This window comes from Elaeis guineensis, chromosome 8 (genome assembly GCF_000442705.2).
Source record: "Elaeis guineensis isolate ETL-2024a chromosome 8, EG11, whole genome shotgun sequence".
Classification (NCBI taxonomy): domain Eukaryota; kingdom Viridiplantae; phylum Streptophyta; class Magnoliopsida; order Arecales; family Arecaceae; genus Elaeis; species Elaeis guineensis.
Genome location: NC_026000.2, coordinates 9,535,671 through 9,554,815, shown reverse-complemented (window position 1 = coordinate 9,554,815; position 19,145 = coordinate 9,535,671). Strand labels below are relative to the sequence as shown.

General features: G+C 51.1%; 1 protein-coding gene across 1 annotated transcript; it reads right to left on the bottom strand.

The window, feature by feature from the left end:
- Window positions 1-12,418: 12,418 nt before the first annotated feature.
- Window positions 12,419-13,819, bottom strand: LOC105050356 (zinc finger protein CONSTANS-LIKE 3). Its single transcript, XM_010930329.4, has 2 exons — window positions 13,010-13,819; window positions 12,419-12,917 (listed from the first exon to the last, which is right to left on the bottom strand). Exons 1-2 carry the CDS (start codon window positions 13,736-13,738, stop codon window positions 12,567-12,569), a joined length of 1,080 nt encoding a protein of 359 aa, XP_010928631.1. The 5' UTR covers window positions 13,739-13,819; the 3' UTR covers window positions 12,419-12,566.
- Window positions 13,820-19,145: the final 5,326 nt, after the last annotated feature.

The following is a 19,145-nucleotide window of genomic DNA, read 5'->3' as shown; positions in this document are numbered from 1 at the left end:
AGGAAGATAAAAAGTATAGATCTTTCTTATGCCTCCAGCATCCCTCACCCCACTTAAAGTCACCCGATAAACTGTGCCCGATGCCGTGATTGCATCACAAACGTCAACCAACATACATTGTAGGAACATTAGCTTAGGATGTGTGCTTTGTGAATCTAATGTGGAATCCGGGAACCGTTTATTCTTTAGATGTTCCTTTGCTAGGAGTCCGTGGAATGCCATTAAGGTTCAGATCAAGTTGAGAGGCAGAACCTCCAGCTTCAATCATCTTTGGACGGTGTGGATGAAGAACAATAAGAAAAGATTATGCAACAGGGCAGGGAATCGATTGTTGGCTGCTATTTGTTGGTTAATTTGGAGAGAAAGAAATGCACGGATATTTCTGAACAAGAACAAATTGACTTATTCTGTGTTGCGGCCAATCCCCTCGTCGTCTGATCGTCGGGAACGAGTGCCTGCAAAAAAAAATCCGCACTGATCGGAGGTGGCTCCGGCGGGGACCCTCCGACGGTCAAGTCAGAGAGGAGACTAGGCAACAGTGAAAAGAAAACAAGGAGCTCAGCGAGAGAGGGAAAGAGAGAGAGGGAGCAAGCCCAAGAGTTTCGAAAGGGCCTTTAGCACTGTTGCCTTCCCCGATATATATAGTGGAGCGTGGTATGGCGCCGTCATTAATGGCGCGGACAATTGAAGAATTGTCAACTCACTATAGACTGTCAGAGTCGCCGTAAAGGTGTCAAATCACCGTGGGGTTGTCAAATCTCTAGGGTTGACCCATACCCTAGGTGGGATAATGCCCCTAGGCGGCAGTGCCGCATGCTGTTGTCAGGACTGACAATCTCTAGCAGTAGTACGACGATTGGAGGAGCCGACCGACCCTAGATCGGCGGCCAGCTGAGGGGCATCGGGTGGAGATTCGGATCCCTCCGACGGTCGGTCGGGCACGTCGCGGGAGTCGGGCATCGGACCCCCTGGTGCGGTCGGTCGGGAGAGCGGAAAAGGTCTGTCCGACCGACATATCCTCGGTCGGTAGAGAGCCATCGATCGGTCGGTAACGGCATCCGACGATCGGTCGGTCGGTCGGTCGTGTATGCCCGATTATCAGTCGGCACGAGCGGGGTCGGTCGGTATTCCCCAAAGTTGCCCCTCTCCACTCCTGAGTCGGACGGCGCGCTGGCCGTTGTCTTCGTTTGGGCAATAGCGTCGGGCGAAAAGGAGTGGATCCTCTATGTATCAAGTTCCGACCGTACCGTGGGTTGATATGATGTCAGGCGTCTCATGAATACCAGGCGATTCGCTGGCGTCAGATGTCCAGTCGGTGTGAGATGTTATGTCGGTGTCGGACGTCCTGTCCCATTGGCGTCAGACGTCCTGTCGGTGCCAGGTGTCATGTCGGTGTTGGACATCTTGTAGGTGTTAGACGTCTTATCCCATCGGGAAGAGAAATCACCGTTTCCGCCGCCCCTTCGGGGATACGAAACGTCACGGCCTCTGTGCCACGTGGCACGTGGCCATTGGGACGGATTCGTTGGAGCGGATTGAGGTGACGTGGCTCGATCTGAAGATGGGTGTGCCGAACCGTCGGGCCGACGGACGGACCGGATGACACCACGTGGTGAGATCTGGAGACTTCTCATTGGTCGTGCCTTCATCTCGACCGTCGGGAGGTACTATATATACAGGATCGCCCATATTCAGTTTTTACCCCTCCATTACTTTGCTGTCGAGACTCTGCCCGCATAATCCCTCATTCCAGGTATTCTTCTCTGCTTCCTTTCTTCTTAGGAGCTCCCTCTTCTTCTTCTGGGGGCCATCATCATCTTCACCGTCTCCTCCTCTCTGCCTTCTTCTTCATTTCCTTGTCTTTTGTTCCAGTCCATGGCTAGAACATCTCCACGAGGCAGTCGGTCGGGAGAGCCGACTGACGACCCTCGGTCGACCCCGGAGGTGGAGGTTTCTTCACTTTCGGAGCCGGACGTCGATCGGCTCCGGGAGCAATATTGCATCCCGGAGCAGTTTCGGCTATTCGCCTCTGGTGCCAACGGTCGGGTTAACAGCCCGCCTGAGGGTCAGGTGGCCTTCTATGTAGAGGACCTCCGGGCCGGCCTTCGTTTCCCGATCTCGGAGTTTGTCCGAAACATTCTTGACTATTACGGGCTGTGCCCAGCACAACTCGCGCCGAACTCAGTTCGGCTAATAGTCAGTTTTGCTCTTCTGTGTCGGCTTTTGCCGACTGATCCTCGGATCTCCCTCTTCTGAGCTTTTTTCGTCCTCCGACCCCACCCTAAAGCCCGAGGGTGGTGGTACTTCAATCCTCGGAAGGGGCTTTCTTTCATCACTGGTCTTCCGTCGTCCATTCATGGATGGAAGAACCAGTTCTTCTTCGCATTCTCTTCCGCTCCCTGGGGGTTCCCTGCCCGTTGGGGGAATCTCCGAACCGAACCGAACAAGAATAGTCGGGTGGAAGCCGAGGATCGGGAAGACTTCCACTGGCTAAAGGACATCTCGGTGCCGAAGCAGAGGGAGCTCGTCACCGAGCAGGCCCTGTACGACGCCGGCCTCAGCCCGGTCCCTCGCTTAGGTCGGTTTTTCTTTTTTCTTGCCCTTTTTCTTCTTTTTGTTTTTTCTTTATGGTGCTGACCGTCTGTCGTTGCTTGCAGATATGCCGCCAAGATCAAGACCGACGGCAGCCGACGTACGTCAGTACACCGTTCGAAATAGGTCGGCGCAAGGGGCCGGGCCGTCGTAGCCTCCCAAGAGGCCCCACGTAGCTCCGCCGAGCGAACCGACGGGGTTGGGGGCGGAGCCCGTCATCGCACTGTCGGCACCGACAGTGCTCGTCGAAGTCCCATCCGAGGGACCGTCGGGCGAGGGCGCTACCTCGCCCGAAAGAAGGGCGGCCGATGAGTCGATCGATGGCGCACCGACTGCTCGACCGACGGAGGAGGATCGGGAGGAGGCACACGAGCCCGAGCGACCTGCGCCCGCTGCTGTCGTGCCGTCGGTCGAGACTCGATCGGGCTCAAGCTTGCTGTCCATCTCCGACGTCAGGGCCTGGGCGTCCGGCCGAGGGAAGGCCCCTATGGCGTTGGGGGACGAAGGACGGTCGGCCGACGGTGGAGGATCGACCGACTTCCCACTCCCCGAAGGTGCATCGGGCCTGGCCAACCACGACTTGGCCAGGAGGCTGTGCCAGGTGCTCCTCCTTCCCACCGACATCGAGGCGATGAAGAACCAGCGTGTCTCCGACATGCTGTCTTCGTTCTACCCGATGATGATCTGGGTAAGTCCCTCTTTCCTTTGTTTCCAACGTGGTTTCCGTAGGCTCGGCCTCCTGACAGTCGGTTTTGTTTTGTGCAGCTGGTTTACAACATATCCGAGCTAGAGGCCGGATACCGGAAGTTCGGCGACATGCGCGCAGCTTGGAGAGACAAAGTCGCGGCCGTTGAAGCCGACAAGGTTGTCTTGGTCGACCAGCTGCAGCAGTCGGTCGAATGGAAGGGCCGACTCGAGGGGGAGGTCTCCTGACTTTCGGAGGAGGTCTCCCGACTCAAGGGAGCCTTGGCGACGTCGGAGTCGGAGCTGCAGTCGATTCGGGATGACGCGAAGAAGAAGTTCCGGACCGTCCGTCGGCTTCGACACGAGCGGGACAGCTTTGCCAAGGAGCTAGAGGCCGACCGCGAGCAGCTCCGAGTGAGTCTCGAAAATCTTGCTAAGGCCGAGGAAGGCCTGTCCGTCGCCCAGGCCGACGCAGACGTCGCGAGGGCAGAAGCGGAGTCGACGAAGGAGGCCATGGGTCGGGTCGTCGAAGACTTCCGTGACTCAGAAGAGTACCAAGAAGAACTTCTGGAGAGCGGCTTCTTTTCATACCGGGTCGGGTACGAGGATGCTCGGGAAGCCGTTCGAAGCTTGTACCCGGAGCTTGATCTCAGCAGCATTGTTCTGCCAGAGTCAGAGGCCCCAGCTGCGGAGGAGACGGCCGACCCAGTATCGGGAGGCCTCACCACCAGGGCGAAAGCTGAAGAAGACGCAGAGCGAGCTACCGAAGATCGGGCGGCCCCGACAGCTGAAGTCATAGCGAGTTCGCCGACCGTCCCCCGTCATTATCCAGTGGAGGAGGCCGACTCTGAGGACTAGTCGGTTTTCTATTTTTATTTTTCCTTTTGCTCCGGCTTGTATCCGGGCTTTGGCCCAACTTTGTAAGCTTATTTTGATTTTCAATGAAATCAAAGTCAAAGTTTTTTGAACTTGAACTTTTTCCTTCTGCATGTCTTTCTTTTTTTCATGTATTGCGAAATGCATTTGAACACGTAAGTCGCTAACCCACATAGATCAGTTAGGACGTTCGGTAATTCGTGCCGCCATGAAGGTAGAACAAGTCCCGACTTTGGATCGGTCTTTTGATGGTCGGGGGCTTAAGTCGGGCATCCTCCGTCCGGCTGTGAGTCGGTCGTCCTTTACCCGGCTGCGAGTCGGACGTCCTTCGCCCGGCTGCGAGTCGGGCGTACTCATCGAGCCGAAAGCCGATCGACCGTCGGATAAGACTTGGCAGTCGGACCTCTTTCGACACATTCAGTCGGATGTCGTTCGACGCATTTAGTCGCGGGAGCGATGATAAGTCGGATCTCGATACCCTAATGCCGGGTACTTACGCTGCGCTACGTGATATACGGTAGTAAGCCGAATATCTTCCGGCCGGCCGTAGCTCGGTCAGTGAGTTATGAATGCGACGGTGGTCGCTTCGTGTGATAGACGGTGGTAAGCCGAATATCCTTCGACTGACCGTAGCTCAGTCGGTAAGTCGCGACGGCGGTCGCGCAGGCGTTTTGCCTTTCCTTGGTTGGGGCTCCGTCGGCACGTCAGCCGATCGTTTGGTCCAAAATTCTGATCGTAGAAGGAGTGTTAACTCCCGTTGTCGTGGACGGTTCGGCCATTGTGAGCGCCCGATACATCATCGACGGTCGGGCCGTCGGTTCCATGCGGACACTAAGTTCGAGTTGGGACGTCGGGACTCGACCTTCTTGGTGAGCGCCGATCATCAGTCGAAGAGTTAAGACTCCGAAATTTGAAACTGAATTTGTATTCCAAATGAACAGGTACAAAGTTCATTGGTGATACAACTTCAGGTTGTCAGCATTCTAGGTCCGGGGAATCGGTTTCCCTTCCAGAGTTTCCAGTCGGTAAGCCCTTGGCTCGTAGGTGTCCGCCACCGTGTAGGGCCCTTCCCAATTCGGAGCCAGCTTCCCTTGATCCAGGGGCTTCGAGACTTCTGCCTTTCTCAGGACTAAGTCCCCAGGCCTGAAAAGCTTTGGCTTGACCTTGGCGTTGTAATATCGGGCTACTCTCTGTCGGTATGAAGCCATGCGAAGTTGAGCCTTGTTTCGTAGTTCGGGGAGGAGGTCTAGGTCTGCTCTCCGACAATCAGAGTTGTTCGGCTCTTGATACTGCTCGACCCTAGTTGATGGCAGCCCGATCTCGAGCGGTATCATTGCCTCCGTTCCATAGGCCAAATTGAAAGGCAACTCTCCGGTCAGAACGCGAGGGGTCGTTCGGTAAGCCCACAGAACGGAGCTCAATTCGTCGACCCAGAGGCCTTTGGCTTCATTCAGTCGGGTTTTGAGCCCGTGTAGTATGGTCCGGTTGGTCACCTCGACTTCGCCATTGGACTGTGGATGCCCGACTGAAGTCAGTCGGTGCGTGATGTGAAACCTCGCACAGAAGTCTCTGAAGTCTTGGTTGTCGAATTATCGCCCATTGTCGATGATAATGGTATGCGGCAATCCGAACCTGAAGATGATGGACTTCTGAACGAAGTCCTCCATCTTGCGCTCGGTAATCTGCGCCAAGGGCTCGGCCTCCACCCACTTGGTGAAGTAGTCGATAGCAATGACTATGAACTTCTTTTGGCCCGATGCTGGAGGGAAAGGACCAAGGATATCGACCCCCCGTTGAGCAAAGGGCCATGGGACAGCAATAGGAGTGATTTGGCTGGCTGGTCGGTGTTGTATGTTGGCGTACTTCTGGCACAGTTCGTACTTTCGGACCAACTCAGCTGCATCCTTCCTCATGGTGGGCCAGTAGTAACCCTGCCGCAGGACCTTGTAGGCTAAGGATTTGCCCCCCAAGTGACTCCCGCAGATTCCTTCGTGCAGTTCTCTAAGTGCGTAATCTACGTCGGTCGGTCCCAAGCACCTGAGCAAGGGAAGGGAGAACGACCTTTTGTAGAGTCGGCCATCCATGATCATATATTGGGAGGCCGACCACCGGAGCCGCCTGGCCTCCGTGAGATCTTCAGGGCTGATCCCGTCGGTTAGGTACCGAACAATCGGATCCATCCAGCTTGGTTTAGCTGTCAGTTGTAGCACCTCCTCGACCTTGTCGATGCTCGACTGCTCGAGATTCTCCACAAACGTCCGGCCCAAAGAATTGAAAGCCGAGGTCGCCAGTCTGGAGAGTGCGTCGGCCCGGGCGTTCTCCGACCTAGGGATGTGAGAAATTTCAAAATACCCGAGGCGCGTCACGAGATCCTTCACTTTCTGAAGATATTTTGCCATGGCTGGATCTCGCGCCTTGAATTCGCCTTTGACCTGCCCCACGATCAGCTGAGAGTCGGAGAATGCCCGGAGGCTGTCGATCTCAAGTTCCCTTGCCATCCTCAAGCCGGCGAGGAGCGCTTCATACTCGGCTTGGTTATTGGAGGCTTTGAAGTCGAATCGGAGGGCATACTCGGTGACTACCCCATCCGAGTTGGTGAGCAGGAACCCAGCCCCGCTCCCTTGAGCGTTTGAAGCTCCGTCGATGTGCAGTACCCAGGTGGAGACCGGGTTAGGCTTGGAGACCGCGTCTCGTCCGGGGTCCACGTCTTCCGACCCTTTGTCGGTCGTCGGGCATTCTGCGATGAAGTCGGCCAGGACCTGGGCCTTTAAGGCAGGTCGCAGTTGGTACTGTATATCGAACTCGCTGAGCTTCATCGTCCACTTTGCCAGTCGTCCCGATGTGTCGGGTCGGCGCAGTATCGCCCTCGGGGGCTGGTTGGTGAGGACCACAATGGCATGCGCCTGGAAGTATGGACGGAGTCGCTGTGCGGAGACGGTCAGGACGAAAATCATCTTTTCTGTCTCCGAATATCGAGCTTCAGCGCTGTGGAGCACTTTGCTGGTATAGTAGATTGGTTGATGAGTTCGGCTCTCATTTTCTCTGACGAGCACCGAACTGACCGCCTCGGGGGAAGTGGCCAAATAGAGATACAATGTCTCCCCGACCCCCGGCTTCACAAGCAACGGCGGGGAAGCCAAATACCTCTTCAGATCCTCGAAGGCCCATTGGCACTCATCCGACCAAGAGAAGCCCTTCGCCTGCTTCAGAGTTTTGAAGAACGGGAGGCACCTTTCAGTCGATCGAGAGATGAACCAGCTGAGAGCGACGATCTTTCCGTTCAGCTGCTGGACCTCTTTCTTGGTGTTCGGATGGCGCATGTCGATGATTGCCTTTATTTTCTCAGGGTTAGCCTCGATTCCTCGTTGGAAAATGAGGAACCCGAGAAACTTCCCCGAGGTCACTCCAAAAGCGCACTTAGTCAGATTCAGCTTCATTCGATGTTGTCGTAGAGTGCGAAAAGCCTCTTCGAGGTCTCGAACATGATCTGCAGTCTGCGCACTTTTTACCAGCATGTCGTCCACGTATACTTCCATATTGCGTCCGATCTGGTCTTTGAAGACCTTATTGACAAGTCGTTGGTAGGTGGCGCCGGCATTCTTCTGCCCGAAGGGCATTACTCAGTAGCAGTAGAGGCCCTTGGGGGTCACGAAGGCAGTGTGCTCCTCGTCTTCGGGCACCATCCGGATCTCATTGTACCCGATGAAGGCATCCATGAAGCTGAGCAGTCGAAATTCGGACGTCGCATCCACCAGCTGGTCGATCTTTGGAAGTGGAAAGCTGTCTTTCGGATATGCCCGATTCAAGTCGGTGTAGTCGATACAAATCCTCCACTTTCTGTTGGCTTTCTTGACCATGACAACATTGGTGAGCCAATCGGGATATGTAGCTTCTCTGATGAAGCCCGCCTCGAGTAGCTTGTCCACTTCTTCGTCGATGACCTTCTGTCTTTCGGGAGCAAAAGACCTTTTCTTCTGCCTCACCGGCCTCATCGTCGGGTCGATGTTGAGTCGGTGCGTTATTGTCTCCGGGGGGATGCCCGACATATCCGTCGCTGACCAAGCAAATATGTCGGCGTTGGCCTTCAGCAGCTCCGCCAACCGTTGTCGTTCTGGGTCGGATAGTTGAGACCCGACCCATACCTTTCGGTCAGGGCTTTTCGCTATCGGGATTGACACGAGCTGTTCGACCGGCGAGCCCCGTTCTTCCTCCTCCCGTTGGTCTAGTTTGTCGATCGTCAAAGAGCCCCTCAACTCGTCGCTTTGAGCGGAGATCTGGAAGCATCAGCGAGCAAGCTGTTGGTCTCCGCGCATCTCCCCGACTCCATTTTTGGTCGGAAACCGAACCAAGAGATGGTACGTCGAGACAATCGCCTTGAGGGCGTTTAGTCCGGATCTTCCAAGTATGGCGTTATAGGCCGAGGGCACTTGGACGACCGCAAAAGTCAAATGGACCGTGCTTTATCATGGTTCGGTGCCGACTGTCACGGGCAGGGTAATTTCTCCTTCCGTCGCGATGGCGTCCCTGGCGAAGCCTATCAAGGGCGTAGGAACCCTCTTGAGTCGGTCTGTTGATAGTCGCATCCGGGAGAAGGCCGAGTAAAACAAAACGTTCGTTGAACTTCCATTATCTACAAAAATTCTTTTTACATCGTAGTTCGCTATTGTCGCCGAGACAATAACAGTGTCGTCGTGGGGAGTTTGGATGCCCCGAACATCTTCTTCCGTAAAGGTAATTGCGTCGTCCGGGCGCAGCCTCTTCGTCGGCTCCCCTGCAGCAGACGTCCCCGGGCCAAGTCGTTTGGAAATCATATTGATGACCTCGACCGTTGCTGATTAGTCGTCGCTTCTTCAGTCGGTTGGGGTCGTCGATCGGCGACTGGTTGAGTCGGCGGGTTCCTCCAAAATTTATCGAGATACCCTCGGTGGATGAGAGCTTCGATCTCATCCTTAAGCTGGATGCATTGCTCGGTATTGTGGCCGTGGCCCCGGTGGAATCGACAGTACTTCCGTCGGTCGAGGCCTTTTGCCTTCAGAGGCAGAGGCCGTCGCAGGTATTCTTCCCCCTCGATTTTCATCAAAATCTGCGCACGGAGAGCAGAGAGAGGAGTGTAGGAGTCATACCTGGGGCATGTCGGCCTTGGAGTCTGCTGTCGGGACGACTTCTGGTTTCGTCGCGGGGCCGAGACTCGACCGTCGGTCGGGGCCCTGCTAGGTTTGACGGGGTCATGACCCTTTCTTCGCTTCTCCTTCGGGCCCTTGAATTCGGTCAAGTACCGGTCGGAGGCTCCTTCGTCCGCGCGCATGTACTTGTACGCGCGCTCCAACAATTCAGCATACGTCCGGGGGAGGGTCTTGTCCAGGGAGTAAGTGAATCGGGATGCCCTCAGCCCCCACTTCATGGCCGAGATGGCCATGTCTTCGTTAAGGTCCCGGACCTCAAGCGTGGCCACGTTGAATCGCGTCACGAAGTGTCGGAGCGTATCGTTTTCTTCCTGTTTGAGGGAGAAAAGGCTGTCCGACGTTCGCGGCGGCTTCCGGCTGGTGCTGAAGTGAGCCACGAAAGAGTGCTCGAGCTACCCGAAGGAGTGGATACTTCCCGATCGAAGATTGGAGTACCAGGCCCTGGCAGCCTTGCGAAGCGTGGCGGGGAAGCCGATGCAAAAGAGAGCGTCGGTTGCCCCTTGAATCGTCATGAGAGCTTTGTAGCTCTCTAGGTGGTCGATTGGGTCGGTGGAGCCGTCGTAAGGCTCCACGTGCGGCATCTTGAACCGACCGGAGATCGGTTCGTCGAGGATGAGTCGGGAGAGAGGTTGGACGGTCTGGAAGTCGACATCGTTTGAAGACTTTTGCCCGTCCACCTGCAACTGCGCGAGCCGACGGTCGATTTCCTCGAACCTGCGTTCGTAGTCGTCTGTCCGTCGGTGCTGGGAGACCCCAGGAGTGGAGTCTCCGGAAGAGTCCGAGAGAGAGGCGGACGGCGTTCGCGGTCGATTCTCCTTCCTCGCTCGTTCCAGCTGGGAGGGAGAATGCTGTTGGGACCGATGGGCATCGCGCCGCGGCCGCCCCTACTCCTCTCTGTGGGAGCGCTGTGGCAGGCGCTCCTGTGAAGGCGACGGAGATCGACGCGGGCGTCGGCGGCTGCTCCTGGAGGGCATCGGACGTGCCGCCGGTTGCCCGACCGATGATGGCGGCAGCTGGACCGGCTGTTGCTGAAGGCTTTTGACCGCGTCCGTCAGCACGGTCATCTACCGTACGATCGCCGTGATCTGCACCTCCGTGGTCACCGCGGGATGCGGAGAGCTGGGTTCCGTCGCGGAGGGTGGAGGAGAGGCCTCTTCCCGACGGGAAGAGCGCCTCGCCGATCCAGTGACCCTCGATCGCTGAGCTCTTGTCTTTGTCATCTAGGATTCCGTGGGGGTTATGATCCCCTGTGCTGTCGATGAAGCACTAACTTGTCACTATGAGCGTTGCTTCGCTGCCCCTACCTGGCGCGCCAATCTGTTGCGGCCAATCCCCTCGTCTCCTGATCGTCGGGAACGAGCGCCTGCAAAAGAAAGTCTGCACTGACCGGAGGCGGCTCCGGCGGGGACCCTCCGACAGTCAAGTCAGAGAGGAGACTAGGCAACAGTGAAAAGAAAACAAGGAGCTCAGCGAGAGAGGGAAAGAGAGAGAGAGGGAGCAAGCCCAAGAGTTTCGAAAGGGCCTCTAGTACTGTTGCCTTCCCCGATATATATAGTGGAGCGTGGTATGGCGCCGTCATTAATGGCGCGGACAATTGAAGAATTGTCAACTCATTGTAGACTGTCAGAGTCACCGTAAAGGTATCAAATCACCGTGGGACTGTCAAATCTCTAGGGTTGACCCATACCCTAGGTGGGATAATGCCCCTAGGCGGCAGTGCCGCATGCTGTTGTTAGGACTGACAATCTCTGGCAGTAGTACGGCGATTGGAGGAGCCGACCGACCCTAGGTCGGCGGCCAGCTTAGGGGCGTCGGATGGAGATTCGGACCCCTCCGACTATCGGTCGGGCATGTCGCGGGAGTCGGACATCGGACCCCCTGGTGCGGTTGGTCGGGAGAGCGGAAAAGATCTACCCGACCGACATATCCTCGGTCGGTAGAGAGCCGTCGATCGGTCGGTAACGGCATCCGACGATCGGTCGGTCGGTCGGTCATGTATGTCCGATTATCAGTCGACACGAGCGGGATCGATCGGTATTCCCCAGTATTCTGTTATACGAAAGGCTCAATCTCTGTTCTCCAAAGAATGAAGATGATCATTTGACACTGTGGGACAGGTTGAAGACTCTCTCTGGCTCAAGAAGCTAATAATCCTGGTGCCTGCCGTGTGTGACCTTTTTTATTTCTTGATTTCTATCGTCTGTGTCCTTCCCGATGGATTGTTGTGGGAATGGGTGTGTAAATTCCTCCCTCTGTAATCTTCTTCTTGTCTAATAAAACGGGGTTGCTTCCAGCTACCTTCTGCTTAACTTCAAAAAAAAAACATACAATGTAGAAGCCAAAAGCCAAATCCAGTCTCAAGATTAGCAGAGTAATAGTAACCTCAATTTTCAAATGAGATGAAATAGGTTAAGATTTAGCTCTGCACATTTGTGTCCCCTTGACACCATACGTCATATTAAAACAACAGATTGAAAAAAAAAAAAAAAAAAATTCATTAACACACTACAGCACCCAAACTATTCACTTCGAGAACATAAGACATAAATGGCGACAGATTCAACAAAAATAATAAAAAAAAAGAGTTCATTAACACACTACAGCACCCAAACTATTCACTTCGAGAATATAAGACATAAATGGCGTATCGGTAACTTTTGCAGAACCTCGCCTCCAATTATATTCCTTAGAATCCATTCCCTTCGTTCAAGTTTCCGGTTGCAGACTTGCAGCACAATCGTTCGTTCACCGCAGCCTTTAGATTCGTGTCAATCTATGAAGACTTTCCAGTGTCAGCAAGGAATAGACTTGACCGCACCATAAACGACACGAACACGAATCTTAAAGCCCAAGTCGTCACGTCCACTCAACACTCATCCATTCCTGAGCTCAAAGAACGGAGAAGGGAACCAACCACCAATGGCCTTCGAGCAATTGATCTCAAAAGCCAAAAGGCCTCCCGGAATAAAGTTTAAAAGAAAAGGGAAGAAAGGATTAAAAAAAAGAAAAAGGCATCCCATTCTCTCCCCCCAAACTGTACTTAATTTTCTCGCTGATCAGGGAAAAAAAAGGCCATTAGAACATAGCAATAATATACGTCAAGCATCGAGAAGGGCAAGAGAAAGAGTACATAAAAGCCAAAAACATCAATACATCTTACAACAGAGCTCCAGGCTACTTCTTCGGGGGGGCAAAAAAAAAAAACACAAAGCTCCAGGCTTCGGCCCGATATCAGAAGGACGGCACGACGCCGTAACCATGGTCCACCATGAGAACCGCGGCGGCGGCGGCGGAGTACATACGGTCGACCTCTGCCTCGATCTCCGACCGCTTGGCGAACCGCCCCTTGATCCTGGGCCGCGTCTCCGCGTAGGCCTTCCGCGACGCGTACCGGATCGTCTTGTCGAACCGCCGGTTCTTCCGCTTCTCCCGGTACCTCATCACCCGCGCCTCCCGGTCCATCTGTGCCGCCGGGTTCCCCGCCCTCCCCGCACCGCCGTACGGATTCGTCACGTCCGCCATCGCCCCCACGCCACCGCCGCAGCTCCCGTCCGGCACCACCCCCACTTCCGACGACGACACCTGCTCCGATTCCAGCAATTTCAGAAACAGGCAAGAGATCGTGAATTAATTCCAAAATCGTGAAGATCGAGAGTTTTTATTAGGGTTCTTACGCTGTGACTCAGGGAATGGGCCGTGTAGGAGCTGTAGGAGGGCTTGGATCGAGTGAAATCGCCGCTGTCGGGCGCTAGGAGCGGCGGAGGCGGCGTGCCACCAACCGCCTTGGCGTGGACGGGGACGACGCTGTCTGTCTGGCGGAATCGGGCGTCCATCGAGGAGGCGTAGTCCAGATCCAGGTACGGATCCACATCCGAGAAGAAATAGTCGGCCGCTTTGAGCTCCGGCGCCTCCATCGTCCCCGCTTTGAGGGTAGGATTCGGGGGAATCGGGTCCGGGAGGAGCCACGACGCGGCCTCCGCCTCGTTCTCCTCATCACAGTCGTCGGCGCCCTTGAATAGGAACCCCCCGCCGCCGCCGGCCGCAGCGGTGGACTTGAGGGCGGAGGCGACGGGCTCGAGGAAGGGGATGACGGGGACGCGCTCATGGCGGCGGGCGAGGGGATTAGCGGAGTGGATGTCGGCGTCGCAGCTGACGCAGAGCGCAGCAGCGTCCGCCTTGCACGTGACGCTCGCCGGCGCCTGCTCGCAGACGGCGCACATCCACACCCGCTCGTGCCGCGAAGCCAGCTTGTTCGCCCCGTGCACGCGCGCGTCGCACGTGCCGCACAGATACGCCGTGTCCGCCCGGCAGAACAGCAGCGCCGGCGACCCCTTGCACGAGTCGCATCTCCTCGCCGCCAGCCCCCAATATCCTCCCTTCCCTCCTCCTGTTTCGCTTGCCATCTTCTTCCTTCTGTTCCTCTTCCTTTGGTCGGTATTACTCTCTTCCCGTGTGTGTGATCTAGTTTTCTGAGTTGGGGGATTTCTATTGGGAGGGCTTCTATCCTTTTGTTGAGGGAAGAGAGTTTGGTGACCCAGGGACACGTGGAGGGCTGGCGGCCACGTAAATTGATTTTTTAATGTTATTTTAGGGAAATGTCGGATATCTGCCGTTCGCGGATGTTGTAGGTCTGTGCCGACGTGGGACCCACGGGTGAGATTGGGGGCCTTGGCTCTTCCGGAAGAGGAAGCGAAAATTAGTACTATTAACGTATCAACGTCGCAGGCCGGTGGGACCGGGCTTCCTTGTAGTGCCGCGCTCTCGCGGCCGGTGATGTGGACGCGCCCCTTTTAACATCTGACCTCCTTTTCAACTCTCAATAACGCCGTTATCCTACTACTGGATATTCCGTTTTAGCTTCCTTTTAATCCAAATAGGATAGCGGTTATCAGAGTAAAATAATCATGTCATTTAGCAAGCTAAAGTCCTATTCTATGATAATATTACTAAGTTAATTCTTTGGCATAGATGTAAAATCTTTCCTCTATAATTGCTAGTTCGTTGCATGATATCTGGGAGGAGCTTTGGACAATGATTTTGAAGATAAATATTTAAGTATAGTATTAAATATTTATTTTATTAATTGATGAAAAAATAATTTAATTATTTTTCAGATGGATAAAATTTATTTTTATTTTATGAATAAATATTATCTATAATAAAATAATTTATTTATTTTAAAAATATAAAAATATAAAAAAATTAATTAATTAATAAAAATTTTAATTAATTTTTTTATAATATTTATTCATAAAAAGATGATCTTTAAATATCAAATAACTTGACACGGTTGTAACATTAAAACGGTCGTTATTTTGTATCTGACGGGGTAACGGTGGCCGGGATTGGCGGATCAATCACAACTCCAATCGCTTTCGCAGCGATGGATGATATGATCTGTTGATATGATCTGTTGGAATGTCAAGATTGCCCCTTTCTAGCGATATTGGTAGAACGAGCAAAGTAGGTTGGACGGAGAATTTTATGAGATGGTTGTGGGCAGTATTTTCTCCTCACATTTCGTTGGCTAGCTTTTTACCGTAATCTTATCAGCAATAAGCTTTACCGTGTCGCGGATGACTTGGACCTTGGCAACTTGCCCAGTCGGAAGATTGAGGCCCACCCCCCAACCGATGGCTACGGGCACGCGCCCTGCGTGATGCGACCCGATGAAGGGCAAATTAGTAATTTCGATAATCTCGTGACGACTGGGCTGCCGTCATCAGATGAACTCCTTATCCTGAGCCAAACCACCATCCAGACTTCGGCCTTCATCGATGGGCACGTGTCAAGTCAAGAGTTTACCAAAGGGGAATGTTGCGTTTATTGGACACGCGTCAATTAGGGAACAGCTGATCGGATAGAACGGTGCTACGGAGTCCGTAGCTGCTGTGGTACCGAGGTGGAAATAAAGGAGCTGGATAGCGGCAGGCAAAGGCCAACATGTGCAGTGGGGACCAGGGGGGATTTGATGGTTGGGGGTGGGGAAGGGGTGCACGGGAGTCAAACCACACCAGGAACACCCCACGATCCCACTAGATTTGGTGCTTCCCTGCTCTCACTTATACTTCTGGGAACGACCGCCAGATTGCTTTGGATTGTAATCTGACGGCTCTAGGATGTTGGACTCTTGAGCAGCCGTTGGGATGGTTGGGCCCAGGAAAGGGTCACGTTGTTGTACCAGTTTCTTTGGTGAAAGTGAAACGGAGGAGTTACTTCCCATCAGATAAATGATCATACGGACACGGAGGGATCACACGCATTAAAAGGTAACAGCTGACGTGTGGGTTCCCTGTTGCTCCGGCGGCCAGATTGAGGAGAAATGGGATACGCACACAAGCTTCGTAACATTTTTGGTGACAAGCTTGTTACTCGACTTACTGCTGCGCACCGTTGTTAACTTTTTTCTTCTTCTTCTTCTTCTTCTTCTTCTTCTACTGCAAAAGCTCTACGAACAAAATAACAACGGTGCCGTTACTGGATTCCCATCACTTCCTCATCCAACGTGGCCGTGAGTGCAATGCATAGAGACGGATAGTTATCACGTGAACGTCGGATAAACATACGAATGAATGCTCCTTTATACTTTTGAAATCTTAGTTAGGATAAATACAGAATATCATCTTAATTTTAATCTAATTTTATTTACATATTTTTATTTTAAAAAATATCAAATTAATCATTCAAATTTTTTAAATATTTTAAAATAATCAAACTATTTATTTATCAATAAATGATATTAATTTATTATTTTAATAGATAAAAATATTTCTCTATGATGTAGGAAGGATCATCACGAGAAAAGATGTGTTGGGGTTTATACTTAAAATTACAACTTCGGTAGAGATCCGATCTTCTTATTCGGTTAAGGATCGACAATTGTTCACATCATCAGATCTATTTAGATAACTATTGATAATGCTCGAAGACTAGTCAGCCAGCACAATCGATTCATAGATCGACAATTATATTAGTATCAAATCAACTGTTTAACTCGGATGTCAATCGAGTATCAACTAAAAAACAAAAATCCACGATCCGAAAAATTTGGGATCGTTAGAACAGTTACAACGCACGACTAATTAAGAAATCGTAGATCAGATTAACTATCCACTAAACCCACATTGAATTCAGTAGCTTCCATGATTCCGTATTTCAATAGATACAAGTTACAAAGCAACAGCACATCCCATCTCTATATAAAGGGGGATAAGATGGGGATCGGGGTATGCTTTTAGCTAGCTTGCTTGGCTTAGCAAGCTATGATTTTTATGATTTCTCTATATGTTCTCTGAACTCCAGCTAACTTAAGCATCCGAAGATCTCTCGTCGGATAAATTTCAGCAAGAGAATATTTTGCAAGTATATTTCCATCAAGAGCAAGGTACACCTATTTGGTACTCGTCCCAGTAACTCTCTAGAGTTTGACAACAATAGGATGGAGGTGGAAGAAGCCATTATATAAGGGGATGATGAAGTTGTAGAGATCAAGATAGAGAGGGAGAGCAGCATCATAGGTGAAATTAAAGGAGATGAATGGGTGAGAGAAAGCAGTTGGGGAAAGAGTCGGTGAAGAAAGGATGGAAGTGAAGGAAGCTATCAAGGAGGGGAAGGGCTTATAGGTAGGCTTGAAAAAGAAAGAAGAGGAGAAAAAGTAGATGACGAAGGAGGAGTTATTGACGATGAAGAGAAAGATGAAGAGAGCCATCGTAGAGGAGAAAGCTCATGGGCAGATTTAGAGGAGAAGTGGATGAAGAGCAAGAGAAAGAGATAGAAAGATAAATTGCTGGTGAGGAATGGACGGAGATAGAAAGAGTCACTGTGGAGGAAGAAGGGGAGGGGGGCAAAAAGATGAGAGAGAATGAAGGATGTTGGTGATGGAGGAGGAAGGGGAAGCAATCAAAGAGGAGAGAATAGGGAGGAGGGATGAAGCAATCAAAGAGGAGAGAAGGGAGAAGAGATGGGAAGAAGGATAGTTTGATTATTTTATAAAATGATAGTGTTATATGGTGGTTATATGACATCATTCCATTAATAGATATGAATGGTTTGATCATTTTGGAATATTTTAAAAATTTGAAGAACTAATTTGATACTTTATAAAATTGAATAGATAGATAAAATTGAGCTAAAGTTGAGGAGGTGTTTCGATCATTTATCTTAATAATTAATATATTATATTATTATTTTTAATTATATTATCAAGATATTATAATAAATAATAATCAATAGTATTAAAATTATTTATAGCATCGTGATAAAAATAGTGGTAGGCTAGAGAGCAACATGTCCATATCGGAATAAAATTATTATTATAGTACCTACATTTGGATCAAGTCGAGGTTGGGAGGATGGATCAAACTTGTAACATCCGATGATATTTAGATGCCATGTTGAATCATTATTTATTTCCATACAATAAGCAACCATCTTTTTACTTGTTGATTGTCATCATTTACTGTTACGGGCTTGGTGGGTCACCCTATTTGATTACTTCTAAACTATTCTTAATACAAAAGATCAAACTTCAATTCTAGATCTTCAATTTAATCGCCTGAGACTTTGTCAATAGTCTAATCCAATACATATATGCATATGATTAGAGTGAGGTTTGGATTCAAAGGCATCTACATGATGTAGTAGATGATTAGCCGTGATGTTCTTGATTATTAGTTTGAAAAGATGATTATATATATTAATTTTTATATTATAAGTATTGTCATTTGTTATTTAGTTCTGATGTTGATACCTGGTTTATTTAGTGTCCCTTTCATGGGATTAGGCGTGTTAGGCCGGGCAAATAACCAAAATACGCTGGAATAATGAAAATTTAGGGACAGTGAGTCGATGATTGCTGGGTGTTTTCGAACTTTTAATTACAAACATTCAGGTTGGGTGGTCCTTCAGGCCTCATCACCATCAGACACCGAAAGCATAGAACCGCCGACGACCGTACGGAAGATCTCCAAATCCCCATAATGCCCTCGAAACTGAGTGTAATTTACGACTATACTCCCCTTCCCACGTTGGACCCTATACCAACGCAAAGCCAACCACAAGAGACGTCAATGCAGGTCCCACTGGCGGTGCCACGTGTCCAATTGTTTGGTCCAGAAAGATGCGTTCAAGTTGGGACTTGGTTGGCGACAGATGGCTATTCACGGAATAAGCAGGGTGGCATTCATTACTCCCATCCTGGCGGCCGTTCGCATAGAAGGCGTGGCCCACGATATATTTAGTACCAGGCCTGTAACTAATTTCTGAACGGATTTAATTTATCGAAGATATCTTAGATATTAAATCTAGCTGAAATCTAGGTATCAGTGTGCTTAACCGACAATAAGAAAGCAAAATATATGTTTGACTATAACAAGACTAGATGTATTCAGTGTGGATGGCATGGGTGGATAGGAGTTCTATTATCTTTGATTCTTGATGAAAAGGAAGGAAAATATCTTTGAGGATACATGACAGTGTGTTGCGGCCAATTCTCTCATCTTTTGATCGTCGGAGATGTGCATCTGCAAGAAAAGTTCTCACTGACCGAAGATACCTCCGATAGAGATCCTCCAACGCTCAAACCAGAGAGGAGACTAGGCAACAGTGAAAAAAATCAGAGACTCAGCCAGAGGGAGAGAGCTTACTAAAACTGTTGCCTTACCTCGTTTTATCGTAGAATGCGGTATGGTCCCATCATTAATGGTGCAGACAACTGCAGAGTTGTCAAATCGTCGGGGACTGTCAAATCATCGTGGGTTGTCAAGTCATTGGAATTAATTCATGTTCTTGGCAGGACAATGCCCCATAGCG

Coding starts and splice junctions, on each gene's coding strand:
- LOC105050356 (XM_010930329.4), bottom strand. CDS start 13,738: ATGGCAAGCGAAACAGGAGGAGGGAAGGGAGGATATTGGGGGCTGGCG. Junction 12,918..13,009: donor CCCATTCCCTGAGTCACAGC/GTAAGAACCCTA, acceptor GAATCGGAGCAG/GTGTCGTCGTCGGAAGTGGG.